Source organism: Caretta caretta, chromosome 1 (assembly GCF_965140235.1).
Source record: "Caretta caretta isolate rCarCar2 chromosome 1, rCarCar1.hap1, whole genome shotgun sequence".
NCBI classification, from domain to species: Eukaryota; Metazoa; Chordata; order Testudines; family Cheloniidae; genus Caretta; species Caretta caretta.
Window position 1 is genome coordinate 244,329,626 of NC_134206.1, and position 27,568 is coordinate 244,357,193.

At 46.3% G+C, this 27,568-nt stretch overlaps 1 protein-coding gene across 2 annotated transcripts in view; it reads left to right on the forward strand.

The window, feature by feature from the left end:
* KDM5A (lysine demethylase 5A) overlaps positions 1-27,568 on the forward strand; it is a 96,174-nt gene that overhangs the window by 31,258 nt on the left and 37,348 nt on the right. For both annotated transcript variants that reach the window (XM_048829075.2, XM_048829083.2), the window contains 6 exons: positions 7-126; positions 947-1,141; positions 1,271-1,452; positions 1,718-1,842; positions 2,160-2,310; positions 11,199-11,316. In XM_048829075.2, the coding sequence (XP_048685032.1) occupies positions 7-126; positions 947-1,141; positions 1,271-1,452; positions 1,718-1,842; positions 2,160-2,310; positions 11,199-11,316 (891 nt within the window). The remainder of the gene's footprint in view (positions 1-6; positions 127-946; positions 1,142-1,270; positions 1,453-1,717; positions 1,843-2,159; positions 2,311-11,198; positions 11,317-27,568) is intronic.

A 27,568-nucleotide genomic window follows, 5' to 3' on the forward strand; every position in this document is an offset into this window, starting at 1 on the left:
ATTTAGGTGTACAGGACCAATCAGTGCGCTGGTGAGTTTGTTGTGACTTTTCCTCGTGCATATCACTCCGGATTTAACCAGGGCTACAACTTTGCTGAGGCTGTGAACTTCTGCACTGCAGACTGGGTGCGTTATGTTGCACGTTTGTCCATGTCTCTGCTAGCTGGCCTTTATTAAGAGAATGTTAGTAACTTGTTCTGGATAGTAATCACATTTAACTATAGCAGTGCCAGGTACTGCTGTAACATGTCATTTGAGTTTCCATCACAAAAAATGCATTTTGAGGGGCTTATAAATCAATTCTAAATAGCTTCTAGTTGACATTTATGAATACTGGCTTTCTTTTATGCATGTGTCTGAGCTAATCCGGACAATTAACACTTCAGTTAATTGCTAGGGCTGCAGAGGTGCTCCCCGATGCAGTTGTCCTTTCTGCACTTGTGTAGAATAGATAACCCACTGGTCTAAACCCCAAAGAGAAATGCTTGCTGCTGTGTTCTCCATTTCCCTTTGCTGCTGCCAGTTACGGCAGTTTTTAGTGGTATAAGCATTAGCTCAAGATCCCTATTGTACCAGGACACTGCATAGCTAGAAACAGATGCAGAGCTCACTTTGGTAACTAGTTATGAGTTTCCTTTTGCTTACTCTAAAATATGAACCCATTGGGCTCCAGAAATCCATATACTTAACTCTGTTAGCTTTTTGTATACTAAAAAAAATGCAAAACATGGCTCTCTTCATGTAGGCTCTGGAGACTTTGCCTTTGATAACTGGCACAGTTTATCCATTATAATTGGTTACCTCCATAAAAACACTGTTCTTTAGTTGATGTATTTCTAAGTCTGCCTTTTCCCAACTCTTGTTGAGGGAGGCAAAATGGGGAGATGTGGGACAGCCCCTTGGAACATGCCCCCAAATAATGACTTTGTTGCCTGGCATTTCATAGCTTCCCATTGGGCGTCAGTGTGTGAATCATTACAGACGGCTAAGGCGTCACTGCGTCTTCTCCCACGAGGAGCTGATTTTCAAGATGGCGGCAGATCCAGAGTGTTTGGATGTGGGGCTTGCTGCCATGGTCTGCAAGGAAATGACTCTCATGACAGAGGAGGAAACGCGCTTAAGGGAATCAGTTGTGCAGCTGGTGAGTACTGTGAGCGCAGCTCCTGCTTTTCATTCTGTTGGTGTGGTACAGGGTTAATACAAGACTTTTTGAAAGGAAGTGTGCTGTTTTTCTGACTCATGTCCTTATCAAGTGTCAAATTTTTGTCAGGGAGTGCTGATGTCAGAAGAGGAGGTGTTTGAACTGGTTCCAGATGATGAGCGTCAGTGTGCAGCCTGCAGAACCACATGCTTCTTGTCTGCTCTTACTTGCTCTTGTAATCCTGAGCGGCTCGTATGCCTGTATCATCCGACTGACTTGTGTCCTTGTCCCATGCAGAAAAAGTGTCTCAGGTACACAACAAGCTTCCCCATCTCTCCTTTCCCATGTGCAGTCTGTCCTGTTACCCAGAGACTTATGGCGAAATATAGCAGTTGTTTTCATCTACCTCTTTCTAACCAGCAGGGATAGCCTCCTCATTTCCAATGTGGCCAAGGACTCTGGGTGTAATACAGAGCTTCTTTAACCCTCATCTGTTGGTCTGTGTGAATAGAAACGGATGTCCTTTGTATTACAGGAGGTTTAATGCTCTTGCTCTTTTCCCCTGTTTATCTACAGGTACCGGTATCCGTTAGAGGACCTCCCTTCTCTTCTGTATGGAGTGAAAGTTAGAGCACAATCCTATGACACTTGGGTCAGTAGAGTTACAGAGGCATTGGCTGCCAACCTCAACCACAAGAAAGGTCAGACTTCCATTGTTGTGCACTGTAGCAGTTTGTTTGGGGGAATCCCCGCCTTTGTTCAGCCCATTTTTTCCAGTGAGCGACCCAAGTATTGGATTGAGTTGGGGTATTGCAGCTATTTGAAAGGTGGAGTGTTCTTTGTGGAAGTGGAGAGATGGATCTAATTGAAAGTGACACTAATACTAGATTAAATCTTTTCATTGCTGCTGTGCATTTCAGATCTAGCTAGCATGTTGAGAACTTGTTTGGGGACTAGTGAAACAGACTTAGATGGCATTATTTTTTGCACCCGGACTACTTGTATCCTATTATTGCAGATGTGATTGAGTTGAGAGTGATGTTGGAGGATGCTGAAGACAGGAAGTATCCAGAGAATGATCTCTTCCGCAGGCTCAGAGATGCTGTGAAAGAGGCAGAGACCTGTGCTTCGGTGGCACAGCTGCTTCTGAGCAAAAAGCAAAAACACAGGTAAGGCCAGTAGCTTTTCAATCTTTTCTGTGTATGTCTTCTTATACCCTCCTCCTCCTCCCACTTGGATGCTGAAGTGGAAGGCCCCTGAGGCTTCCAGCATGGCTGGGTAGAAGCTCACCATCTTTTTTCTCCAGTAGTAGGGTGGCAGGGTAGTGGCAGGAATGCTGCGGTAGGGGACCATACTTTCACAGATCTGAGATGTGTTCAGCATCTTGTTTCTCAGCAGAACTCTGAACTGAATTATGAAAGCATATGGGAGGTAGAGGGGTTTTGGGTGCTGATTAGGGATTCGATGATGGATAAGGCTATGTTTTAGTCACGGGTATTTTTAGTAAACGTCATGGACAGGCCTTGAGCAATAAACAAAAAGTCACGGCCCCGTGGCTTGTCCATGACGTTTACTAAAAATACCTGTGACTAAATCTCACCTGCTGGGAGGGGACACTCCTGAAGACCTTTGCAAGGGGGGGATGGGCACGTGCAGGCGGGAAGCAGCCCAGGGCCCCCTGCTGCTGCTGGGCAGGGGGCGGCCTGTGGTCCCGCTGCCTCTCTGAGGGGGTGGCCTGTGATCCCACCGCTGTGGCTGGTCCAGGCGGGGAATGGCCTGGCCAACGCTGGTCCTAGACTGCTGCTCCAGGGCAGTGCCAGGGATTAGCTACCTGGGGCTGCCAGAGCAGTGGATGGTGTGCCTGTCCCCTGGGCTTCCCCAGCTGATGGGGTCGTCCTGAGGTCAGCTGCACCAGCACTGCAAAATTCATGGAGGTCATGGGAAGTCACGGAAACCATGGCTTCCGTGAATGATTTGCAGCCTTAACCAAGGAAGGGGTTGCAGGGAAAGAGACAGATCAACAAAAATGTAAAAGTAATGAAAATTTGGGATTAAACAAAATAGAAGTGTAAGTGCAAATTAGTGTGGGTCAAGTACGCCAGTAGAAATGGGAAATAGCTTAAAAGTACTATGTTATTTAGGTTGCAAAGTCAAGCACTCAGAAGTTAAGAAATGCCAGATGTATGGCTGCCAGTGCAGCCTTAATCCTGCTCCATTGTGCACCAGGCTTGTGGAAAAAAATAGTATGTGTTCATGGAATTAAAGACTCTATCATTATGCATGCACACAAGGGGCTGAATTAAGGTTGCCTGGGCAACCTGAATTCTGGCACTTTCAAACTCTTGAGTGGCTTGACTTTTACAACCTAAATGTTTTTTTAATGTAGTTGTCTGTGTGTAACTTTTCTTTTTCAAAGAAAAGATAAAATCAAAAGCTATGTGCATCTGGAACACTATATGATAATCATCATCGGGGTTTGAACCCTTAACCTTCAGAATTGTAGCCAGACTATCACTTGAGCTACAGGAATAACTATAGCATCTGGCAGCAGCAGCAGGCTGTTATGTAACAGTGGGGTTGGTCTGCTGTGTCCAGAGGTGCAGTCCAGGAAGCTTGTTCCAACTCTCACAGCTTCTACCCCATGTGAGAAAAGTCTCAAGAATCCTTTCTAATGGCAATCTAAACATAGTGATCGCTACCAGTTCTCCCTTTTAATTACATACATACAAATATACACATGCACACACTTCAAAATACTTTTAAAAAAGTAAGAGATTAAAAATAGCTAAAGCAGAGCAAATCTGCTATTTTAATAATTTTTATTAATTTTTTTAAAAGTATCTACAGAAAAAACAAACTATAGATAAACATCTCAATATATTAACCATTTCTTGCATAGCCTCAGCTTGAAACATTTAATTATATAAAAGTAATGGTTAAAATATAAATCAATTATTTGTATTACTCAATTTACAATGAATCAAAATTTGTTTATAAAAATCCAACTAGTTAAAGAAACTGTTAAGTTTGGTTCTACTCTTTATTTTAATTTTAGAGGAGGGTGATAGAGTGGGGAAGGGAACAAAGTGTGTAGAGAGAAGGGGGAAGTGAGGGACAGAGCATGGATCATTCAGATACTTCCAGGAAAGGATCCCCTAGCTCTGAGAATTTTTCTTGGATATATCTGTTACACTATATAATTCTTTTTCTTTGAATATTTCCTTATGGGTGATCCACTGTAGGTATATCTGCATCCCTGCGCCTCTGATCAGAGATTTTAGTTCGTGTCCATTCAGCCTGCACATCCGCTCTCCTTCCCTTGTGCTCTGCCATGAGGCTAACCAGCGCTGCTCAGGCAAATCACCCTCAGTTCCTTTTCTACCATCCCTGGCCTGAGACTGAGCGAATAGCAGTCCTTTTCTCTTTACCCAGTTTTAGAGTGTTTAGCTCTTGTTAGAGTTATTGCTCATTTTTCCTTAGCTTTATAGGGTTTCTATTAGCCTTTCCTGTTTAAAAGAAACAACCGTGCAGGGCATAGGCACTGACGTGTTGGTACCGCCTGCCAAATGCAAGAGCAGAGACTGTACCGTCTCCATGAAATTGGTACCAACATGACCATCTCCTAACAATCCTCGTCAGACCGATCTCATGCAAGATCTCTGCCAGTTTCCTCGGTACCGCCGAGTCAGCACTGACAAACTCTGTACCAATCACCATGGTACCTCAGGAGTTTTGATTTTCCAGAGATCTCTTGGATCTCTAGAGTCCCCTCCTTGGTACCACAGAGTCCCGCTCCTTGATACCAGGGCTCTGGTAACAAGCACATCTCGATCCCTGGAATCACCACCGGTATTGGGTCATTCACCTCCTCTTTGTTGGCTCCACTGCTATCCAGCGAGGACTCAGACAGTGACGAGGAGGATATCCACTCACTAGCCTCACACCAGGGCCCTCCCAATTGCACCCTCGGTCAGAGCTTCAGCACCCTTGGTGTGACCACCTTTTGTATCAACACCCAAGCCCTTTTCCCAGGTGGCCCATACTGGGATCCATGGGCAGCCTACAGGCATCATACTTCTAAGATTTCTAACGTCTCCCACCAGAAATCGAGACTGTCTCCCTCAGCCTCTGTATCCAGAGCACCAGAACCTCAGGAGGTGACTTTTGAGGAGCAAAAGGCCAGACTAGAAGAGGAGGTTACACCAGTGACGAATAGCTCCTTCTCTTGCCCCAGATGAGGCAGTGATGCGTTCTCTGCCATCCATGGTGGATGGTTTAAAGCTATTTCTGGATCTAACAAAAAGGTTGGCAGACACACTTCAAATTCTGCTTGAGGAGGTGAAAGAAACCCATCATAAGCTACCAGGCATATTGCATACCTCCTCTTCCTCCTTGAGAATCACACTCCCAGTCAACAAAGTGCTTTTAGATCCTGTTAAGGTCATTTGGCACATGCCAGCCTCTATTACACCAACATGCAAAAGGGCCAATAAAAAGTACTACGTGCCCTCCAAGGATGCGGAGTTCCTTTTTTCTCACCCTTCATCCAACTCGGTTGTGGCCGCGGTAAATTCCTGTGGCCAATACCACAATAAATCCACCTCTTATGACCGAAACTGGAAAATATTTGATTTATTTGGTAGGAATGAATATTCCTCAGCGACTTTGCAATTCAGAATTGCAAATTACCAAACCTTAATGGTGAAGTATGACCACATGAATTTTGCTAAACTGAATGCATTTATTGACCACCTGCCGAAGCACAGTGGGACCAGTTTCATGCCATCAAAAATGAGGGGCAGTTGATACTGAGAATGGCCTCCATACTGTGCTAGATGCTGCGGATACAGCAGCCCGCTCAGTGTTGACAACGGTAGTGATGCTACAGGTGTCGGTTACACCTCTCAGGACTGCTGAAGGAGGTACAGACGAGAGTTGAGGACCTGCTTTTTGAGGACTCTAAACTTTTTGTGGACGAGCCTGATATATCACTCCATACTCTAACAGATTCCAGAGCCACCCTATGCTCATTAGGGATCTACACACTGGGACAGAAGAGGAAATTCAGTTCCCAGCCATCCCGACCACTTCAGTGCCCAACACCAGAATGAGGCTATGAGCCACAGAGAAAGAGGCCTTGGGATTCAGAAGTGTAAACCATCCGCTCTTCAATCCTCAAGAGCCCAGCCCTCAATCTCAAAACACCAGTTTTGACGCCTTGGTCAAGGCCTTGGGAGACCACTCCCCGCAATATCAGCTGCGACCTATGTTCTTTTGGATGTTGCCTTTCTCTTTTCCTCTGAAACTGGAAAGATTTAACTTGTGAAAGATGGGTCTTGGAGATGATTTCCAAGGGGTACTCTGTTCACTTTGCCTCCCTCCCTGTCCTCTTTCAGGGACCCTTCTCACTAAGAAACTGTTAAGACAGGAAATCCAGTAGAACCTCAGAGTTACGTACTGACCGGTCAACCGCATACCTCATCTGGAATCAGAAGTACATAATCGAACAGCGGCAGACACTGAAGCAAGTACGGTACTGTGTTAAAAGTAAACTACTAAAAAATACAAATGGAAAGTTTAAAAAAAACATTTGACAAGGTAAGGAAACTGTTTCTGTGCTTGTTTCATTTAAATTAAGATGGTCAAAAGCAGCATTTTTCTTCTGCATAGTAAAGTTTCAAAGGTGTATTAAGTCAATGTTCAGTTTAAACCAAAGCATTTTGTTCAGAGTTATGAACATTTTAGAGTTACAAAACAACCTCCATTCCTGAGGTGTTCATAACTCTGAGGTTCTACTGTAGATCACTTGCTCTGACTAGCAGCCATAGAACCAGTTCCTGTGAACCTCAGGGGCAAATGCTTTTATTCCCAATATTTCCTGATTCCCAAGAAAAACAGAGATTGGTGACCCATACTCGATCTAAGAGCACTAAACAAATACATAAAGGCACAAAGATTCAAGATGGTTGCACCAGCAGTGATTATACCATCTCTGGAACAGGGAGATTGGTTCTTGGCCATCGACCTACAGGATGTCTACTTCCATATATCAGTCCAACCACCCCACAGATGATTCCTCAGGTTTATCTTCAGTCTGGATCATTGCCAATACAGCGTGCTTCACTTTGGCCTCTTATCCGCACCCAAAGTGTTCTCCAAGGTTCTCTCCATAGTAGCGGTCCATCTGTGCACCTTCGGGAGCATGATTTATCCATATTTGAATGATTGTCTCATCAGAGCCTGCTCCTTCAACGATGCCCTACAGGCCTCCCACAGGACGATAAACATATTCACATAACTGGGCTTACAAACCAACACTCAGAAATTGACCTTGAGTCCAGTACAGTGCTTGAAGTTTGTAGGAGTCAATCTTGATGCAGCGAGAGTGTTCCTCCTGTGACACAGATTTCACACCCTGCCTACTCTAATAGAGACCGATAAAACCAGCCCACAAATGACAGCCAGACATTGCCTCCAGCTTCTTGGAAACATGGCAGCATGCACATTTTGATCTCTCATGCCAGACTGCACATGACCTATCTACAGGCATGGCTCAGGCCTGTCTGCATACCAATCAAAGATAGGCTAGACAAACCAATGTCAATACCCTCCAGGGTCAGGCACTCCCTGGAATAGTGGAAAGACCCAGTGAATGTCTTTGCAGAGGTCCCATTCACACAACCCCCAACATTTCTTCTAAAAGTGGATGCATTCTTAATACGTTGGGGAGCCACCTGAACAACCGCAAGGTTGAGGGCAAATGGTCCCCCCCAAAATCGACTCTCCATATCAGCTGCTTACAACTAAGAGCGGTTAGAAATACTTGCGAACACTTCTTTCCACTAATCAAAGACACCATACAAAAATCACAACAGACAACATAACGTGCGTGTTCTATATAAATTGACAGTGGGGTGCCAGATCATTCTCCCTGTGCATGGAAGCACTATAACTATGGAATGGGTGCATTTGCCATGTTGTCATATCAGCTGCTTACCTGCTAGGAGGAGAACAGCTGTCAGTCTCAGCTGCAAGTTCTTACAGGACCATGAATGGGAAATGAACCCAATTGTGCTCCACTGCATATTCTCTCACCGGGGAGCCCCAGCAATCGACTGGCTTGCCATTTAGCTGAACAGGAAATGCCCACTCTATTGCTCCAGAGCCAGTTTAGGGAAATGCTCCTTAGGAGATGTTCTCCTTCTCCCATGGGATTAAGTCCTTCTATGCACCTTTCCTCCATTCCTTCTGCTGACAAAGGTCCTAATAAAAATGGAGAGAAAAAGCAAAAGTTATACTGATTGTTCCCACCTGGCGGAGACAATCGTGAGTACCTGTATCTGGCACAGCTAGCAGTTTATCTACCAATCCCTCTCCAACCCACTCCTCTTCCTCTCCCAGAACGACGGGCAAACCCTCTGTCCCAACCTACGGATCTTCTGGCTTAAGGCCTGGCTTTTTCATGGTTCCAACATGTAGAGCTGCTTCTCTGAGGAGGTGAAAGAAGTATTATTACACAGTAGAAGATTGGCTACCCATCGCACTTACCTGCAAAAATGGAGATGATTCCAGATCTGGTGTAATTCCAAACATAGCCCCGCTATTTTCCTCCCTCCCCTTTGAGATGTGTGTCCCAATGAGTGGTCTGCAACCCACCCTTCTCCCCTCTACTTTGGATGCTCAGTAGGGGTTCTGCAGTGAAGAAGGAACTGAAGGTGGTTCGCCCATGCAGCGCTAGTTAGCCTCGAGGTAGAGCACAAAGGAGGGAGAGCGCATGTGTGGGCCAAACGGCCCCTGCTATCTAAAATCTCCAATCCGAGTTGCAGGCACACACATACATCTATAGTGGAGGACCCATAGGGGGACAAACATCAAAGAACCATCTTTATTGCGCAAGGAGAGTAACTTCCTCTTTCCCATGGTGGTCAGGCTTACAGAGTCAGTGCTCCAGTCTTCAATTATTGATTGCTTTTTGGATTTCCATTTTTGTAGTTCCAATCTTTTAGTAATTATTAGTGCTCTGCTTAGCCAAAGTCTTCAGATTTATTCAGCTTCCTGTTAACATCCATTAGATTTAAGATTACATGTTTAGCTTGTAGCACAATTTTATTTGATAAGAAAAAGTAACTCTGCAATTAAGTTCTGCTCAAAGCATACAGGTTTAGAAGCATTCCCAGAGCACATGGAATCACAGTGCCAAAGTTTGTCTGACTTAATGGCATCTGTTTGAACAGATGGAGAGGAATCAGGTTCTTTAAAAACAAATGAACTACTAACCAGATGTGTGCCCATGCTCTGTTCATTTTCTTGTAAGGTGTCCTTTTTTTAAATAAAAGACTAAGTTCTTAGGGCAGGGACTATCGTGTGTTTGTATAGCATCTGACATAGAGGCAGCCCAATCTTCGCTGGGACCATTGGGCAGTGAGAGGCTGGAACTAACATAAAGTAGAGTTCTTCAAGCATTTATCTACACAGATCCCACTTTAGGTGCATGCATGCAAGCCCAGAATCTTTTAGCCGGCAGTGTCCATTGAGGCTGCATGTGCTCCCTGTGCACCCTCATACTCCCTATAGAGGGGGTATGAAAGGCAGAGCAGTCCCAACCGCCACTCTGTTCTGTCTTGCCACACGTGGCAGCAAGTCAGCAGGGTTGAACAAAATTCATGATTTGGCTGGCCCTCCGTATACTGTAATTCATAAGGGCAGAAGTAGTTTGACTTTATTTTAAACCAATGTAATGGCTTACTGGTATTTTTACCTAAGCTTCATGAGTCTCCTGCAGAAACTAAGCTCCACACACTGGATGGTCTCAGGACTACGATCTTTTAACTTTCCAGAACAAAGCTTTTTTTGTAAATCAGCTAGACTTCTTGTACCTTTTGGTAATAAGTATAAAGGGCAGGCTATATCCTCTGACTTTCTAAATGGGATGCAGACTACATGAAAATTCACTAGTTGAATAAACTACCTGTTCCCTCACGAATTAGGATCTTCTCTTCGAAGGCCAAGTTGACATCTATGCCTTGTTTCAGAGGGGGTCCTTATTTCTGAAATGTATAGAGGAGCTACTTGGAGTTCAGTTAATACAGTTATCAATCACTACTCCACTGTGATAGGGTCTAGACCAGATGTGCAGCTTGGCAGGGCAGTTCTAGAGTCATCATTTAGATAGGTTTCAGCGTAGCGGCCATATTAGTCTGTATTTGCAAAAAGAAAAGGAGTACTTGTGGCACCTTAGAGACTAACACATTTATTTGAGCATACGCTTTCATGAGCTACAGCTCCGATGAAGTGCATCCGATGAAGTGAGCTGTAGCTCACGAAAGCTCATGCTCAAATAAACTGGTTAGTCTCTAAGGTGTCACAAGTACTCCTTTTTGCATTATTTAGATAGGACTCCAATCACCTACCTTGTAGAGAAAAGTGGTTATTTACCTTACAGTTACTGAAGTTCTTCAAGATGCTTTTGTCCAAACACATCCTAGGACCCTCCCTCCTGTATTAGTGAAGGAATTGAGTGGTGTTTGGGGCAGCTCCCTCTTAACCTCTCACTGTGGGGGCACAGGACACACATGCAGCCCCAAAGGACACACTTCTAGCTAAAAGTTGCTAGGCTTGCACACATAGACAGTGGGATCTGTGTGAACAAAAGCATCTCAAAGAACTCCAATTTCTATAAGGTAAGTAACTTCCGTTTGCCACATCCGCCACTCCTAACCTATTGCCAGTTGTGGCTCCTCCTGGGTATGTTCCTGGTGTAATGGTACATTGTGTTCACTTCGGTAGAAACTGTTTGCCATTGAATTACGGTGCGAATGTTGGGGAGATGATGGAGATTTTGCTGGCTCTTTGTTAATAACACTTGGGAGCTCTATGGTGCCTGTGAATAGAATTGACTGGAGATTCAATTTATGGTCCCATGAACACTGAAGTGATGAGACTTTTAAACTTCTTGATAGTCGTGATACTCTCTACTGGTGGGAGCTCACTCAAGCGAGTGTTGTCCACTGTTTTCATCTAATCTTGTTTGTAACTTTGCATCTCTTTGCTCATACAGCAGGCTGAGCCCAGATAGCGGGAGGACTCGGACTAAGCTGACGGTGGAGGAGCTGAAAGCATTTGTCCAACAGCTATTCAGCCTTCCATGTGTCATTAGCCAGGCCCGACAAGTAAAGGTAGGTTTTGCATCCATTGTTTGGTGTATTGGGTTTTGTGACACCTGGTGAAGTTTCCCAGTATAAAGTGCAAGGTAATTTTGCTCCTCCTGTAGTTTTGCCCTTTCTGATTTTTCTTTGCTGTCCTTTTCCACCCCACTTCTGCCCCAGAAGTATACTATTCTCCAGGCTTCTTCTTTCTTAGCTAATAAGAAGGTTTTCTGACTTCCATCAATCTGCTGTGGTGCAATTGAGCAGAGTATGGGCATTGTTACGGTGCTTTGGGTGACAAAGGTCATGAAAAATGATCTTAACTCAGATGGAAAAAAAATGCAAAAGGAAAAGTTTTTGCTATCTCCTCTTTTATCACTTGGAATGTGATCTCGCCCTATTTAGTCCCAAGGGGATAGATAGGAAGCTGTCTGGCACTTTAGCTTTTGTATGCATCACTTGGTATAGAGTACAAATAAAGTTACAGTGCTTGCCTGTACTGTGTTTTCACATGTGTAGGCACCACATTACCAGGAAAACTCAAAGTGGAAGAGGTTGAGAGAGAGAAAAATGTGAATGGCTAGAGAGCATTGATTTGAGGAAATGTTGAAACTGCCAAGTGTGCCGAGCTTGGTTAAAAGGTAGAGGTGAACAAAAATCTACAAATATTTGAAGGGTGTAAACAGCAAGAAAAGGTGGGGAACTATTTAGAATACTTTGAGGGGACCTAGCTAAGAGTAAAGAGAAGATATTAAAGGGAAACTTAAACTGAATTGCAGTGAAAACTTACTCCGAGAAGGCTGTGGAATAGTCTCTCCACAGAAATGATGGAAATCTCATCATCTGGGATTTAAAACTAGATCAGACAAAACAGTAAAGTGCATTAACGGTTCTTCAGTGGCGGAGTGATGGACTGAATGGGATTTTTCATCTTTTAATTTCTTATTTAAGACAAGTAGATATTTGCCATGACTCTTCTGGGCCTGAGGAGTAGACTCAAAAGTGCTGACTCAAACTTGGGATTCTTCTTCGAGTGCTTACACATGTCCATTCCAGTATAGGGTGCACAGCTTCTGGAAACTTTTTCCCTCAGTGGCATCTGTCGGGTCAGCTCTTATATGCTCCGATGTTGCATGCTCAGAGCACCGGTATAAAGCCCCCTGCAGACCTGCGCCCTGTTAGTTCCTTCTTACCGCTCATGATAGTTGCTGGAACTACTGTCCTTGCATTACAAGTACTTTTCTCAGTGGGCTTTTCTGTCTATTTTTGTATATACTGACGTTTCTGTTAGTAGTTAGTTAGAATTTCTCCATTTTATTCTCTACCCCAGGGCATGCCTCGGTCACTGGGCTTCAAGACTTGTGCCTCTTGTAACAAGGCTATGCCTTTGAACAACCCTTCATTCTAGCCACCTTTAGTGCCTGGGGGAAGCTCATGTGCGGGAGTACTGTAAGATCTGTAGGGCTTTAAGCTCTCCGCCAAAAAAAGATTGAGACGTTAGGCTGAAGTCCATCTTAATGGAGGCAGCGCTAAGACCTCCCTTGGCACTGGGAGATTGAGACTCTGCACCAAGTACCTCAACATTAATGAGCTCATGGCTTCAATCTTTGGGCCTGCCTCATGAGGTCCAATGGACCTTGAGGGCACTTCAGTCTGTTGGTTTGGAGTCTTTTCCAAGCAACATGGCCTAAATGACTCCAGGGCTAACTTGAAGTTCCTAGGTCTTTATACCCTGGTACCCATGAGGAAGCATTATAAGCCTCATCCCAGCCTCTCGAATCTTTCTGCCACCTGTCTGACAGGACTCTCACAGGAAGAGGAGCAGGGACTTTAGATGAAGGCCTCCCCAATCTTTGCCTGAGTCCATGCTGCTCCTCCCCAACTCTGTGGGGGTTCCAAGCAGGCCTTTTGATGGGCCGCTCAGGGACGACGTACCAGCGCAGAACTTGGATCCAAGCTTCCCCTTATTTGCGGATCGTTTATCCCATTTCTGTTGGGCATGGGCCCATTTCAAGACAGACCTCCTGGGTGCTAAGCAAGATAGAAATGGAAAATACCCTTCAGTTCAGTTCTTCCCTGTCCCTCTTCAGGCACTATCCTCATGAGCAACTTCTAGCCTAAGAGGTGCAGTGGCTCCTTCGGGTGGGAGCCATGGAAGACATTCCTCTGGAGTTAAGGGGCCAAAGGGTTCTACAACCGCTATTTCCTAATCCCAAGAGCCAACAGTGATCTCAGACTAATTCTGGACCTGCAAAAGCTCAACAGATACATGAATAAGCTAAAGTTACACTAGTCTCCTTGGCTTTCATCATATGCCACCCTCGATTTGAAGGACGCTTACTTCCACTTTTTGATTCCCCCCCCCGACACACAGTTCCTGAAGTTTGTCGTGAATCATGTGCACACCAGTTCAGTTTTCCCATTTGGCCTGTTGGTGGCCCCGTGAGTGTTTACCAAGTGTGTTGGACCAGGGTCCAGGTGGAGTCCAATATAAAATTAATCCATTCAACATTCCAGGACTTAGGACTGCTGATAAATGTGCAGAAATCTCCCCTCTTTCCTGGCTCAGAGGATAGAGTTTATCGGGGCAATCTTCCATTCTGTTCAAGCCAGAGCCTTCCTCCAAGAAGGGCAGTTTCAGGTAATAGTGATGCTTATAGAGCCCCTCAGAGATCACCCCATCATGATAACAAACAATTGCTTGATGTGCATGGGCCACACGTCCTCGTGCACCTATGTGGTACAGCATGCAAGACTTTGACTCAGACCTCTACAAGCGTGGCTGGTGTCTAGATAGTCAGCAAGCAGACACTATTTGGACACAGTCATCGCAGTTCCCCTGTTAGAGAGAGTCTCCCTCGTCTGGTGGCTAGACCTATTGACGGTGCACTTGGGAGTCCCATTCTCAAGATCCCAACCATCTATATCTGTCGTTACGGATGCTTCACTGATGGGCTGGGGTGCTCACTTGGGTTCCCTCAGAACTCAGGGCTTCTGGTCTCCAGAAGAGCGCGCTCTACACATCCACGTCGGGGAGCTCAGGCAGTTTTCTTGGCTTGCCAGATGTTCCAGCAAGAAAGTGTCAGTTCTCACAGACCACACAATGGTGTTTTTTATATCAACAGGCAGGAAGGTGCTCGCTCCTTTCCCCTGTGCCAGGAAGTGCTTCACGTGTGGGAATTTTTCATAGCATACTTGATCCACCTCAGGACCTCCTATCTTCTGGGGTCACAGAATGAACTATTGGATCACCTCAGCAGATCCTTCTCCAACCACCACGAGTGGTCCATTCTCCCAGATGTTGTGAAAGCCATTTTCCAGAGGTAGAGAACGCCCCAGATAGATCTGTTTCAGAGTAGCAGCTGTGTTAGTCTGTATTCGCAAAAAGAAAAGGAGTACTTGTGGCACCTTAGAGACTAACCAATTTATTTGAGCATAAGCTTTCGTGAGCTACAGTTCACTTCATTGGATGTTCACCACAAAGCACAACAGGAAGTATCTCCAGTTCTTCTCTCTCGTAGGCACAGCCCCGGATCTCTTGCAGTCTCCTTCCTTGGACAACTCATCTCTTCTACATGTTTCCTTCTATTCCTCTCATGCACAAGGTTCTGCTGAGGATCAAACGAGACAGAGCGTAAGTCACCTTGGTGGCCCCCTAGCATTGGTTCACCATTGTCCTCGATCTCTTGGTGGGGACACCAGGTCTGGGTACAGCGATAGAAGGATGGATCTCTCAGGACCTCGGCCACCTGCATCACCCGAACCTTGAGTCACTCCAACTTCAGTCTGGAAGCTCCATGGCTGAGCTCTTCAGATCTAGCATGCTCTGAGCATGTCCACGAAGCCCTAATAGGGAGCAGGAAGCCATCTACCAGAGCCACTTATCTGGCAAAGTGGAAGACATTCTCTATCTGATATGCACAGAAGGGTGTCTCATCTACACAATCATCGGTACCTTTCATTCTGGGATACTTACTGCCCTTGAAACGACAAGGTCTAACCATGGCGTCTATTAGTCTATCTTGACGTGATCTCAGCCTTTCATCCCTGGGTAAATGGCCAATCTGCGTTCTCAAACAACATCTCTAATCTATTTCTTAAGGGCCTTGAGAGGTTGTACCCCAGGTACTCCAACAACTAATCTCTCCCTGGGACCTCAACCTGGTATTATTAAAACTGACAGGACCCCCATTTGAGCCACTGGCGACTTGCTCCTTGCTTTACCTGTCCTGGACGGTGACTACCTTAGTGGCCAGTTCTTCTTCCAGAAGAGTCTTGGAGATCCGTCTTCTCAGATTAGAACCACCATACACTGTATCCTTCAAGGACAAGGTCCAATTGAGTCTTCATCCAGCTTTCCTTCCAAAAGTGGTTTCACAGTTCTATAGCAATGAGGCATCTTCCTCTAATGGTCTTCTATCCAAAATCACATGCCAACCAGGGAAGAGCAAAGGCTCCACTCGCTAGACATTAGAGGTGCACTGGCCTGCTACATAGAAAGGGCTAAGCCATTTCAGAAAACTAATCAACAATTCAAAAAGGTCTTCCCGTCTCATCCCAGATAATTTTATCATGGATCACCTCCTGCATCCCCGCATATTACAACCCGGCAAAGGATCCTGCTCCACCTGTCCTGACAGCACATTCCACAAGAGCAACTTCAGCAGCATTTGTAGTAGAAGTTCTTCTAGGTGTGGCACATGCACGGTCATCGGAGTTTTTGCCTTAGCACTATCCGTAGGGCCATCTCGTGTGTCGGTATATTGGGTGCTGTGCCCCTACACCCTCCCAGTTCCTTCTTGCCGCCTGTGGTCATTAGTCAGAGTGCCTTTCCTTGCATAGCAAGGGCTAACAGTTTCATTTCTTCTAACTTCGAGCCTTAGGGCCTTGTAAATAGTTTGTTTTTATAGTAGTTAGTGTTAAGTAGTTAATTGTAGTTAGAAGTTAATTCCAGCGGGGACTTCGCTCCAGGTGGGGCATGCCTTAAGTCTCTGGGGTTTAATCCCTGCATGGATTCTAACCGGCCTATGCTTGTAAGTGACCCCCACAGCAGCTGCCTCAGGTGCCTGAGGGAATCATATGTGAAGGACCAGGACATCCACCTTAATGCCAGTCCAGCAAATAGAGTTCATTGGGGCAGTTCTCGACTCCACCTGAGCCAAAGCCTTTCTTCTGAAAGCATCTTTTCAGGCTGTGTTGGATGTGATCTCCCATGTCAAGAATCACCCACTCATCACGGCTCACACCTATCTGCGGTTGTTGGGCCACATGGCCGCATGTACTTAGGTGGTCAGTCATGCTTGGCTCCATCTCCAGCCCCTACAAGCATGATTGGCGTCAGTCCACATCCTCAACAGGCATGACCTAGACCAGGGGTCTCAAACTCAAATCACCACGAGAGCCGCATGAGGACTAGTACATCAGCCTGAGGGCTGCATCACTGACCCTTCCCACTTTGCGGCCTCTGGCCCCGCCTCTTCCCACCCCAACTCCGCCCCCATTCCAACCCCTTCCCCAAATCCCTGCCCCGCATTTTCTCCGCCTCTTCCGCTGAGCACGCGGCTCCCCGGTCCTCCCCACTCCCTCCTGCAAAGCGCTAAGTGCTGTCAAACAGCTGTTTGGTGGCGGGAAGCACCTGGAGGTAGGCAGAGGAGCGGGGATCTGGCGCACTGGCGGGAGAAGGGGTGGCGAGTGAGGGGAGCCTGGCGGCTGCAGGAAATAACTCGAGGGCGCGAGTGGTGTGTGGGGAGCTTGGCGGGCCGCAGCAAATAACTCCATGGGCTGCATGTTTGAGACCCCTGACCTAGAACAGGTAGTGAGAGTGCCAGATCACATTAGGTTATCCCTGGATTGGTTTTTGAACCCTGGGTCGGTATTGGAGGGAGTTCCCTTTGCGTCCCCATTGTTGACCCTGGTCTCCAATGCTTTGGACCTGGGCAGGGGCGCCCACCTGAGTGAGATAAGCACTCAGGGCTGCTGGTTGTGGGATGATCTGGCTCTCCATATTAACATCAGGGAGCTCAGAGCGGTTTGCCTGGCCTGCCAGACTTTCTTGACCCACCTGAAGGGAAAGGTGGTGCAGATCCTGATGGACAATACCACCACAATGTATTCCATCAACAGGCTGGGTGGAGCGAGGTCATCGGCCCTTTGCCAAGAAGCTCTGCGCCTTTGGGATGTTGTGTGTGACATGCCATTCATCTGGTTGCCTTGCACCTGCCCGGAACCAGGAGCGTTTTAGCAGATAACCTCAGCAGGACCTTCTCGCCTTGCCATGAGTGGTTGCTCCATCTGGAGGTGGTCAGCATAATCTTCCAGAGGCGGGGGAACTCCCCAGGTGGACCTGTTTGTGTCCGGGCAGAACAGGAAATGCCACATGTTCTGTTCAGTCTGCCGGATGGACAGGGGCTCCCTATCAGACACCTTTCTCATTCCGTGGTCGGGGGCACTGATGTATGCCTTCGCGCCAATGCAGTTGATTCTCAAGGTCCTTGTGAAGATCAAGCAGGACAGAGCAAAGATTATCCTAATAGCCCCTGTGTGGCCTTGCCAGCACGGGTTCAGCATGTTGCCAAACCTTTTGGTAGCTGCCCCGCTGCAGCTAGCCCTCTGGCCTTGAACCACAGCAGCGTTTTGCACCTGAACCTGGCAGTGCTGCACTTGATGGCTTGGCTGCTGCATGTCTTAAGTGCGGATGCTCGGCCCAAGTTCAGCAGGTCTTGCTGGAAAACAGGAAAGCTTCCACCAGAGCGACTTACCTGGCCAAATGGAAAAGGTTTACATGGTGGGCTTTGGAGTGGCGTGTACAAGCCAAGCAGGCCCCACTGCAGGAGATACAGTATTATCTGCTGCACCTCAAATGCCCAAGGTTTGTCCCTGTCGTCAATTATGGTCCACCTGGCCGCTATCTCTGCTTTCCCACTCTTCATTCCAAGGCAGGTTGATTTTTCACTCAGGCCTTGTCTACGCTACGAAATTAGGTCGAATTTATAGAAGTTGGTTTTGTAGAAGTCATTTTTATACAGTTGATTGTGTGTGTCCCCACAAAAATGCTCTAAATGCATGTAGTTGATGGAGTGTGTCCACAGTACCGAGGCAACCGTCGGCTTCCAGAGTGTTGTACTGTGGATAGCTATCTCACAGTTTATAGATTCATAGATACTAAGGTCAGAAGGGACCATTATGATCATCTAGTCTGACCTCGTGCACAGCGCAGGCCACAGAATCTCACCCAGCCACTCCTGAAAAACCTCACCTATGTTTGAGCTATTGAAGGCCTCAAATCGTGGTTTAAAGACTTCAAGGAGCAGAGAATCCTCCAGCAAGTGACCCGTGCCCCATGCTACAGAGGAAGGCGAAAAACCTCCAGGGCCTCTTCCAATCTGCTCTGGAGGAAAATTCCTTCCCGACCCCAAATATGGCGATTAGCTAAACCCTGAGCATATGGGCAAGATTCACCAGCCAGATACTGCAGAAAATTCTTTCCTGCGTAACTCAGATCCCACCCCGTCTAACATCCCATCACAGGCCATTAGGCCTATTTACCATGAATTTACCACAGACTCTGCTGCCTATTTGAATTCTGGGTAGAAATCCCAGTGCCTGATGGGGCTAAAACATTGTCACGGTTGGTTCTGGGTATATATTGTCAGGCCCCCCTTCCCTCCCTCCCTCCGTGAAAGCAAGGGCAAACAATCGTTTTGCGCCTTTTTTCTTGAGTTACCTGTGCAGACGCCATACCACGGCAAGCATGGAGCCCGCTCAGCTAACCGTCACTGTATGTCTCCTGGGTGCTCGCAGACGCGGTACTGCATTGCTACACAGCAACAGTTTATTGCCTTTTGGCAGCAGACAGTGCAGTATGACTGGTAGCCGTCGTTGACGTAGTCCAGGGTGCTCTTTTAACCGACCTCGATGAGGTCAGGGGTGCCTGGGCAAACATGGGAGTGACTCAGCCAGGTCATTTCCCTTTTAAGTTTCGTCTCATGGTGATTCAGTCCTACTGGCAGCGCACTGTCTTTTAATCTGCAGCCAGCAGAAGACCATGGCCAGCAGTCATACTGCACCGTCTTCTGCCGAGCACCCAGGTGATGACGATGGCTAGCGGTAGTACTGCCCAGTCTGCCGCCAGCAAGGTGTATAAAGATAGATGAAGTGGATCAAAACAAGAAATAGACCAGATTTGTTTTGTATTCATTTTCTCCTCCCTCCCTCCGTGAAATCAACGGCCTGCTAAACCCGGTTTTGAGTTCTATCCTTGAGGTTTTGAGTTCTATCCTTGAGGGGGCCATTCTGTTTCTTGCAAAGCCACCCCCTTTGTTGTTTTTAATTCCCAGTAAGCCAACCCTGTAAGCCATGTTGTCAGTCGCCCCTCCCTCCGCCAGAGCAACGGCAAACAATCGTTTCGCGCCCTTTTCCCTGGATTGCCTGAGCAGGAGCAGACGCCATAGCATGGCAAGCGTAGAGCCCATTCAGCTCACCACAGCAGTTATGACCATTGTAAACACCTCGCACATTATTGTGCAGCATATGCAGAACCAGTATCTGAAAAACCAGGCGAGGAGGCAACGGCAGCGCGATGATGAGGACATGAACACACTTTTCTCTAAAATCGTGTTCCCCCGCAATTTGGAGATCATGGTGTTCATGGGGCAGGCTCATGCCGTGGAACGCCGATTCTGGGCCCGGGAAACAAGCACAGACTGGTGGGACCGCATAGTGTTGCAGGTCTGGGATGATTCCCAGTGGCTCCGAAACTTTCGTATGCGAAAGGGCACTTTCCTGGAACTTTGTGACTTGCTTTCCCCTGCCCTGAAGCGCAAGAATACCAAGATGAGAGCAGCCCTCACAGTTCACAAGTGAGTGGCAATAGTCCTGTGGAAGCTTGCAACGCCAGACAGCTACTGGTCAGTCGGGAATCAATTTGGAGTGGGCATATCTACTGTGGGGGTTGCTGTGATGCAAGTAGCCAATGCAATCACTGAGCTGCTGCTTTCAAAGGTAGTGACTCTGGGAAATGTGCAGGTCATGCTTGATGGCTGCGCTGCAATGGGATTCCCTAACTGTGGTGGGGCCATAGATGGAACGCATATCCCTATCTTGGGACCGGACCACCAGGGCAGCCAGTACGTAAACCGCAAGGGTACTTTTCAGTGGTGCTGCAAGCCCTGGTGGATCACAAGGGACATTTCACCAACATCAACGTGGGATGGCTGGGAAAGGTTCATGACGCTCGCGTCTTCAGGAACTCTGGTCTGTTTAAACGGCTGCAGGAAGGGATTTACTTCCCAGACCAGAAAATAACTGTTGGGGATGTTGAAATGCCAATAGTTATCCTTGGGGACCCAGCCTACCCCTTAATGCCATGGCTCATGAAACCGTACACAGGCAGCCTGGACAGTAGTCAGGAGCTGTTCAACTATAGGCTGAGCAAGTGCAGACTGGTGGTGGAGTGTGCATTTGGACGTTTAAAGGGTCGCAGGCACAGGTTACTGACTCTGTCAGACCTCAGCGAAACCAGTATTCCCGTTGTTATTGCTGTTTGTTGTGTGCTCCACAATCTCTGTGAGAGTAAGGGGGAGACGTTTATGGCGGGGTGGGAGGTTGAGGCAAATCGCCTGGCTGCTGAATACGCGCAGCCAGACACCAGGGCGGTTAGAAGAGCACAGCAGGAAGCGGTGTGCATCAGAGAAGCTTTGAAAACCAGTTTCATGACTGACCAGGCTACAGTGTAACACTTCTGTTTGTTTCTCCTTGATGAAAACCCGCCCCTTGGTTGACTCTAATTCCCTGTAAGCCACCCCCCCCCCCATCCCCCCGGCTTCTATCACAAGCTTGCTTGCAAAGCAAATAGTAACTATCATTTAAAAAACATGTATTCTTTATTAATTGATTATAAAAAAAGGGAGATAACTCACAAGGTAGCCTGGATAGGGTGTGGGAGGAGGGTAGGAGGGAAGGAAAAGGCCACTTTAAAACTTGTTGAATGCCAGCCTTCTGTTGCTTGGGCTGTCCACTGGGGTGGAGTGGTTGGGTGCCCGGAGCCTCCCCAACCCTGCGTTCTTGGGCGTCTGGGTGAGGAGGCTATGGAACTTGGGGAGGAGGGAAGGCAGGTAAGGAGGGGCTGCAGCAGTGGTCTGTGATCCTGCTGCCGTTCATGAACCTCCACCAGATGCTGGAGCATGTCCGTTTGATCCCACAGTAGCCCCAGCGTTGCCTCCTCTGATCTTCCTGCCGCCACCTCTCCTCACATTCATCGGCCACCGTCCTGTACTCTGGTATTGTGTCCCTCCACGCAGTTCTGTCAGTACCGGATGACTGCGTGAGCTCAGAGAACATGTCATTGCGCGTGTGTTTTTTTTTCATCGCCTTATCTGAGAGAGCCTCTGGGATGGAGGAGGGAGGCTTGAAACATTTGCAGCTGCTGGAGGAAAAAAAGGGAATGAAGTATTTAAAAAGATACATTTTACAGAACAATGGCTGTACTCTTTCTCGGTGAACAACACTATTCACCTTTCGGAGCACATGTGATTTTGGTACAAGGTCGCATTTTGCATCTTATGTTGAGTGTCTGCGGCTTTGGTGTTAAAGATCACACATGCAGGGCTGGGCAACAGAATTCGGCTTGCAGGTGGCCATGGTAAGCCATAGTCTTTTGGCTTCTGCAACCTTCATAACAGCAGCCCCCTCCTTTCCCATACCAAGCAAAGCCCGTTGAGTTTGCCATTTACTGCTGCACTTTTCCTGTTAATGTGCAGCAGCAGAAACCAAACTAACCCACTCCCTCCATCCAATTCTCTGGGATGATCGCTTTTCCCCTCCCCCCACCGCCTGGCTGGTATCAGGGAAGATCCCTGCTAGCCAAACGCAAACAGCTCAGCACCAGTGCCCTCCCCCCCCACGTGGCTAACTGCTACAGGCAAACAGCCCAGTAGGAACGTCCACCTCTGAATGTCCCCTTAATCAAATTCCCCTATTTCAACCAGGTTACCATGAACGATATCACTCTCCTGAGGATAACACAGAGATTAAAAAACGGATGTTGCTTGAATGCCAGCAAACATTGGGACCATACGCTGCCAGGCTTTGTCATGCAGTGATACCAGTTTACTTGCTACTAGCATGGCGTGGTAAAGTGTCCTATCATGGAGGACGGAATAAGGCTGCTTTCCCCAGAAACCTTCTGCAAAGGCTTTTAGAGTACCTCCAGGAGAGCTTCATGGAGATGTCCCTGGAAGATTTCCGCTCCATCCCCAGACACGTTAACAGACTTTTCCAGTAGCAGTACTGGCCACAAATGCATCCCAAGTCCTCAGGGCTACTTAATCATTAAAAAACGCTTGCTTTTATAACGTGTATTATATTTAAAAAGGTACACTCACCAGAGGTCCCTTCTCCGGCGTCGTTGGGTTGAGAGGGTATTTCAATCAGGGTGATAAAAAGATCCTGGCTGTCGGGGAGAACGATGTGCTGTGTGCTCTCCCCAAGCTCATCGTCGTCCTCATCTTCCCCATCTGCAAAATCCTCAGCCATGGCAGAGTATCCCATCCTCGGAGTCCACAGACAGAGGTGGGGTGGTGGTGGCGGCCCCCCCTAGAATTGCATGCAGCTCAGCATAGAAGCGGCATGTCTGGGGCTCTGTCCCGGAGTGTCTGTTTGATTCTTTGGTATGCTTGTCTGAGCTCCTTAAGTTTCACATGGCACTGTGTTGCGTCCCTGATGTAGCCTCGGTCCCTCATGGCCTCTGAGATTTTTTTGAAATGTTTTGGCATTTCATCTTTTGGAACGTAGTTCTGATAGCACGGATTCCTCTCCCCGTACAGCGATCAGATCCAGTACCTCCCATTTGGTCCATGCTGGAGCTCGTTTTCGATTCTGGGACTGCCTGGTCACCTGTGCTGATGAGCTCACCTGGCCAAACAGGAAATGAGATTCAAAAGTTCCCGGGGCTTTTCCTGTACACCTGGCCAGTGCATCAGAGTTCAGAGTGCCGTCCAGAGTGGTCACAATTGTGCACTGTGGGATAGCTCCCGGAGACCATTACCTTCGAATTGTGTCCACACTAACCCTAATTCAAAATGGCGATGTCTCTTTCAGCGCTAATCCCCTCGTTGGGGAGGAGTACAGAAATCTGTTTTAAGAGCCTTTTATGTTGAAAAAATGGCTTCATTGTGTGGATGTGTGCAGGGTTAATTCAGATTTAATGCTGCTAAATCCGACATAAACTTGTAGTGTAGACCAGGCCTCACAACATGACGGCCTGTTTTTTGAAAGGCCTGGAGCATCACTATTACATGTCTGGGATCCCATCCCTTCCTGGGACCTGAATCTTGTGCTGTTGAGACTCATGGGGGCTGTTAGTTGCAGTGGCAGGCAGAAGGAAAGGTCGCCCAGTGTCTGCTCAGAGGATTTCGTCCTGGATTAAGGCCTGCATTCACCAGTGATGAGCTGTGAAAGGTGCCTCTGCTGGCAGTCGTGATAGCACACTCAGATAGGGCACAAGCATCGTCAGTGGCCTTCCTGGCACAGGTACCAATCCAAGAGATCTGTAGAGCTGCTACCTGGTCGTCTGTCCACACGTTTGTCTTTCATGATGCACTTACCTAGCAAGCTCGAAATGACGCTGGCTTTGGCAGATCAGTGCTGCAAGCTGCAAGACTGCACTCCAAGCCTACCTTCATGGACACTGGCTTGTGGTCACCTAGAATGGAATCAACATGAGCAAGCACTCGAAGAAAAAACGGTTACGTACCTTTTCGTAACTGTTCTTCAAAATGTGTTGCTCATGTCCATTCTATTATTCGCCTTCCTGCCCCTCTGTTGGAATTGTCAGCAAGAAGGATCTGAGAGGGCGTAGGGCTAGTGGCGCCTGATATACCAACACATGAGTGCGGCACTCGGGCGCCCCAGCTGGCCCTACAGATACTGCTAAGGCAAAAAAATTTGATGACCATGCACATGGGCATGTGCTCACCTAGAATGGAATGGACATGAGCAACACCTCTCAAAGAACAAGAGTTACAAAAAGGTAGTAACTGTTTTCCCTCACCTTACCAGATTATCTGCATTGTTTTAAATGCAGTTTTGCCTGACACATACTAGAAACTGTACCTCAAATGAACAATCTGCTAATATGTGTCCTGCTCGTTTGCAAGTGCATCTGAAAATACGAAGGCCTTGTCTACATACACAAATTGTACCACTTTAAAAAGGGTAATTTTTAAATGTTTAAAATATTGAAAAGGGTAAATGGGATGATCTGGATAATTACAGGCTTGTCAGTCTGACATTTATCCAGGGAAAGATAATGAAGCAGCGAATATGGGACTCTATTAATAAAGAATTAAAGCAGAGTAATGTAATTAGTGCCAATCAACATGGACTTACAGAAAATAGATTCTTTCAGACTAACTTGATATCTTTTTTGATAAGATTACAAGTTAGATAAAAATAAGTGTTGATGTAATAGGTTTATATTTCTGTAAGGCATTGGACTTGGTATCACATGATGTTTTGATTAAAAAAAAAAAAAAGCAACCCCAGAACTACATAAAATTAACACACATGAAATAGATTAAAAGATAGCTAACTGATAAATCTCAAAAAGTAATTGTAAAGGGGAATCATTGAATGGGTGTTTTTAGTGAGGTCGCAGGAATCTGTTCTTGGGCCTAGTCTAACGTTTTTATTAATTATCTGGAAGAAACCACAACATCATTACTGATAAAGTTTACAGATGTTGCAAAAATTTGGTGAGTGGTAAATAATAGAGCAATCTGGATGGCTTGGTAGACAGGACACAAGCTAATTGTGTTTTTTAATATGGTTAAATGTAAACATGTACATGTAGCAGCAAAGAATGTAGGCCATATGTACAGGAGGAGGGACTCTATCCTGGGAAACAGTGACTCTGATTTTGATCAGGAGCTTCCAGTACGATGAGGTGGGCAAAAGGGCTAATGTGATCCTGGGGTGCAAAAATTGGGGAATCTTGAGTAGGAGTAGAGGGGCTATTTTACCTCTCTATTTTACTTCTTTTTATTTTACCTGTTTTACCTCTCTATGGCACTGCTGGAATACTGTGTCCACTTCTGGTGTTGACAATGGAAGAAGGTTGAAAAATGGGAGCAGGCTCAAAGAAGAGATACAAAAATGACTAAAGGATTAGAAAACCTGCCTTATCGTGATTAGACTCAAGGAGCTCAATCTGTTCTAGCTTAACAAAGAGAACGTTAAGGGTTCCTGTGGAATGGAAGTCTGGCATTATTTGAGTGCTCAGAGCGTTCTTTATCCAAATGCATCAAGAAACGAGGTCCAGATTTCTTTGAATTCAAATAATTATTTTCCATGTTGATAAGCTATTTCTTTTGCTGCTAATTCAGACAGGTTCAAATACCACTCCTCTGTTCTGGGCAGAAGCCTACTCCTCTATTTTTGTAAAATCATGCACATGATAATAATTGTTGCCCTTGAGTCAATGGGTGGAGTTAAACCCAGCATACTAGGTACAATTACCTAGGATATCATTTTCAGCTGAGGCTAGGTTGCTGAAGCAGAGCCCTATTTTCATTCTTGTGTCCCCCTCTTTCTGCAGCTGACTGTTGGACAGTCTCACAACACATGCATCAGAGTTCCTTTTTCTTTATTAAAGCACCAACAAATATCCAAGGACAACGCCCCCATCTTGCACAACCTTTGTGGCACCCCGTAGATTTGGAATAGAATCTTTTGCTATATCAATCAGAGCCTGAGATCCACAGGAGCATTTTTAACACTCCGTAACATGCTCTGCCATTGGGGTTCTTTTAAAGGCTGTGATAACTTCCGTTGCAATGCTTTCACAAAACTCCAGACCAATAGAGTTCCTCTTTGTTAGTAAAGCATGCATTGTGGACGTGGGCCTGGAAGTTTATGAAGCTGTACCCAGTAGCTCTGGGGCCTCTGGCAGTCTTAAGACATCCAGACCAAATTGATACATTAGTAAGTGTTGTAAGTACTGTCACTCCGCTGAAGGTGGCAAATGAGATGGTTGTTTTAGTGTTAGAAAAGAGAGAGCCCTCATCCTTGAGGAATTGGGAAATGCATATAATTCTCTTTCTCAGCTAGTTCTTCCAAATTATATTTTTTTTCCCCCAAATTTGCAAGTCTGGGTTACCCTAGATATATGCTGTTGTATGACGGTGAGGATGAAATTGGTACTACTTAGTTAGGATAGCCCAGACTTCTCATGGTTGCTACTGTAGGCACCTTATTTTTCTCCATCAGATGAAAAGAGGAACCCAGCAGACCTGCAAGGGGAATTGGATGCATCGGTACCCACCCATGTGGGTATAAGTGTGTCTGCATTTTGGAACCAGTTTACACCTGTAATACGATAAAAGCATAGTAATAATTTGGGGTGTCTGGGAACCCAATCCCCCCTATCCGCTTAGCTATAGGGAGTTGGAATTTAAGTGTTAGTAGCGGGCATTGACCAGGACCCCAGAGAAAGGCTCTAATAATGTTGTTGTTAACTTCTCTAAAATAAGATGGGGGGGGGGGGGGGAAGGGGAGTATATACAAGTGGGCCACTTAGAATACAGGGAAGCCTTGGCAGAATCTTTTTTATTGTATGTACCCTTCTTCACAGGCTCAGGGAAAGAGGATGCCACCGATTTGTATCATTAGGTACTTGAGAGAGTACAGGATTTAAATGTACCTTTACTAGTTCTTAATATTTCTTGGTACTTTCATATCTAGGTATTTGATTGCATCTATGACAGTTGCATTGAGAAAAAGCCTTGCCAGATGACAACCAGGAGATTGCCATAAATTTTTAACAATGAGGGTAATTAACCATTGGAACAGTTTACTGGGAATTGTTGTGGATTCTACCATTACTGGCAAATTTTAAATCAAGATTGGATGTTTTCTAAAAGATAGATGCTCTATGAAATGTTTTGGGGAAATACCATGGCCTGTGTTATACAGGAGTCAGACTAGATCACAATGGTCCTTCTGGCCATGGACTTTATGAATCTATGAACTTCCCTAGAATAGATACAGTTATGCCAGTATAAATGGGCTTGACTGGTAGAGCTTCCACCTGTAATGAGTAGAGGAGTAAGCTATACCAAAATAAGCATGCATAACTATGTCCACCTCCAGGGTTGTTCCGGAGTAGCTATCTCAGTTAGAGGGTTAATTTTTCATCAAAATAGTTGTAACCGTACAAAAACTGTGTATAGGCCAGGCCTAAGTGTCCCATTCAATAAAGAACATGATGTAAAGTCATTAACTTGCA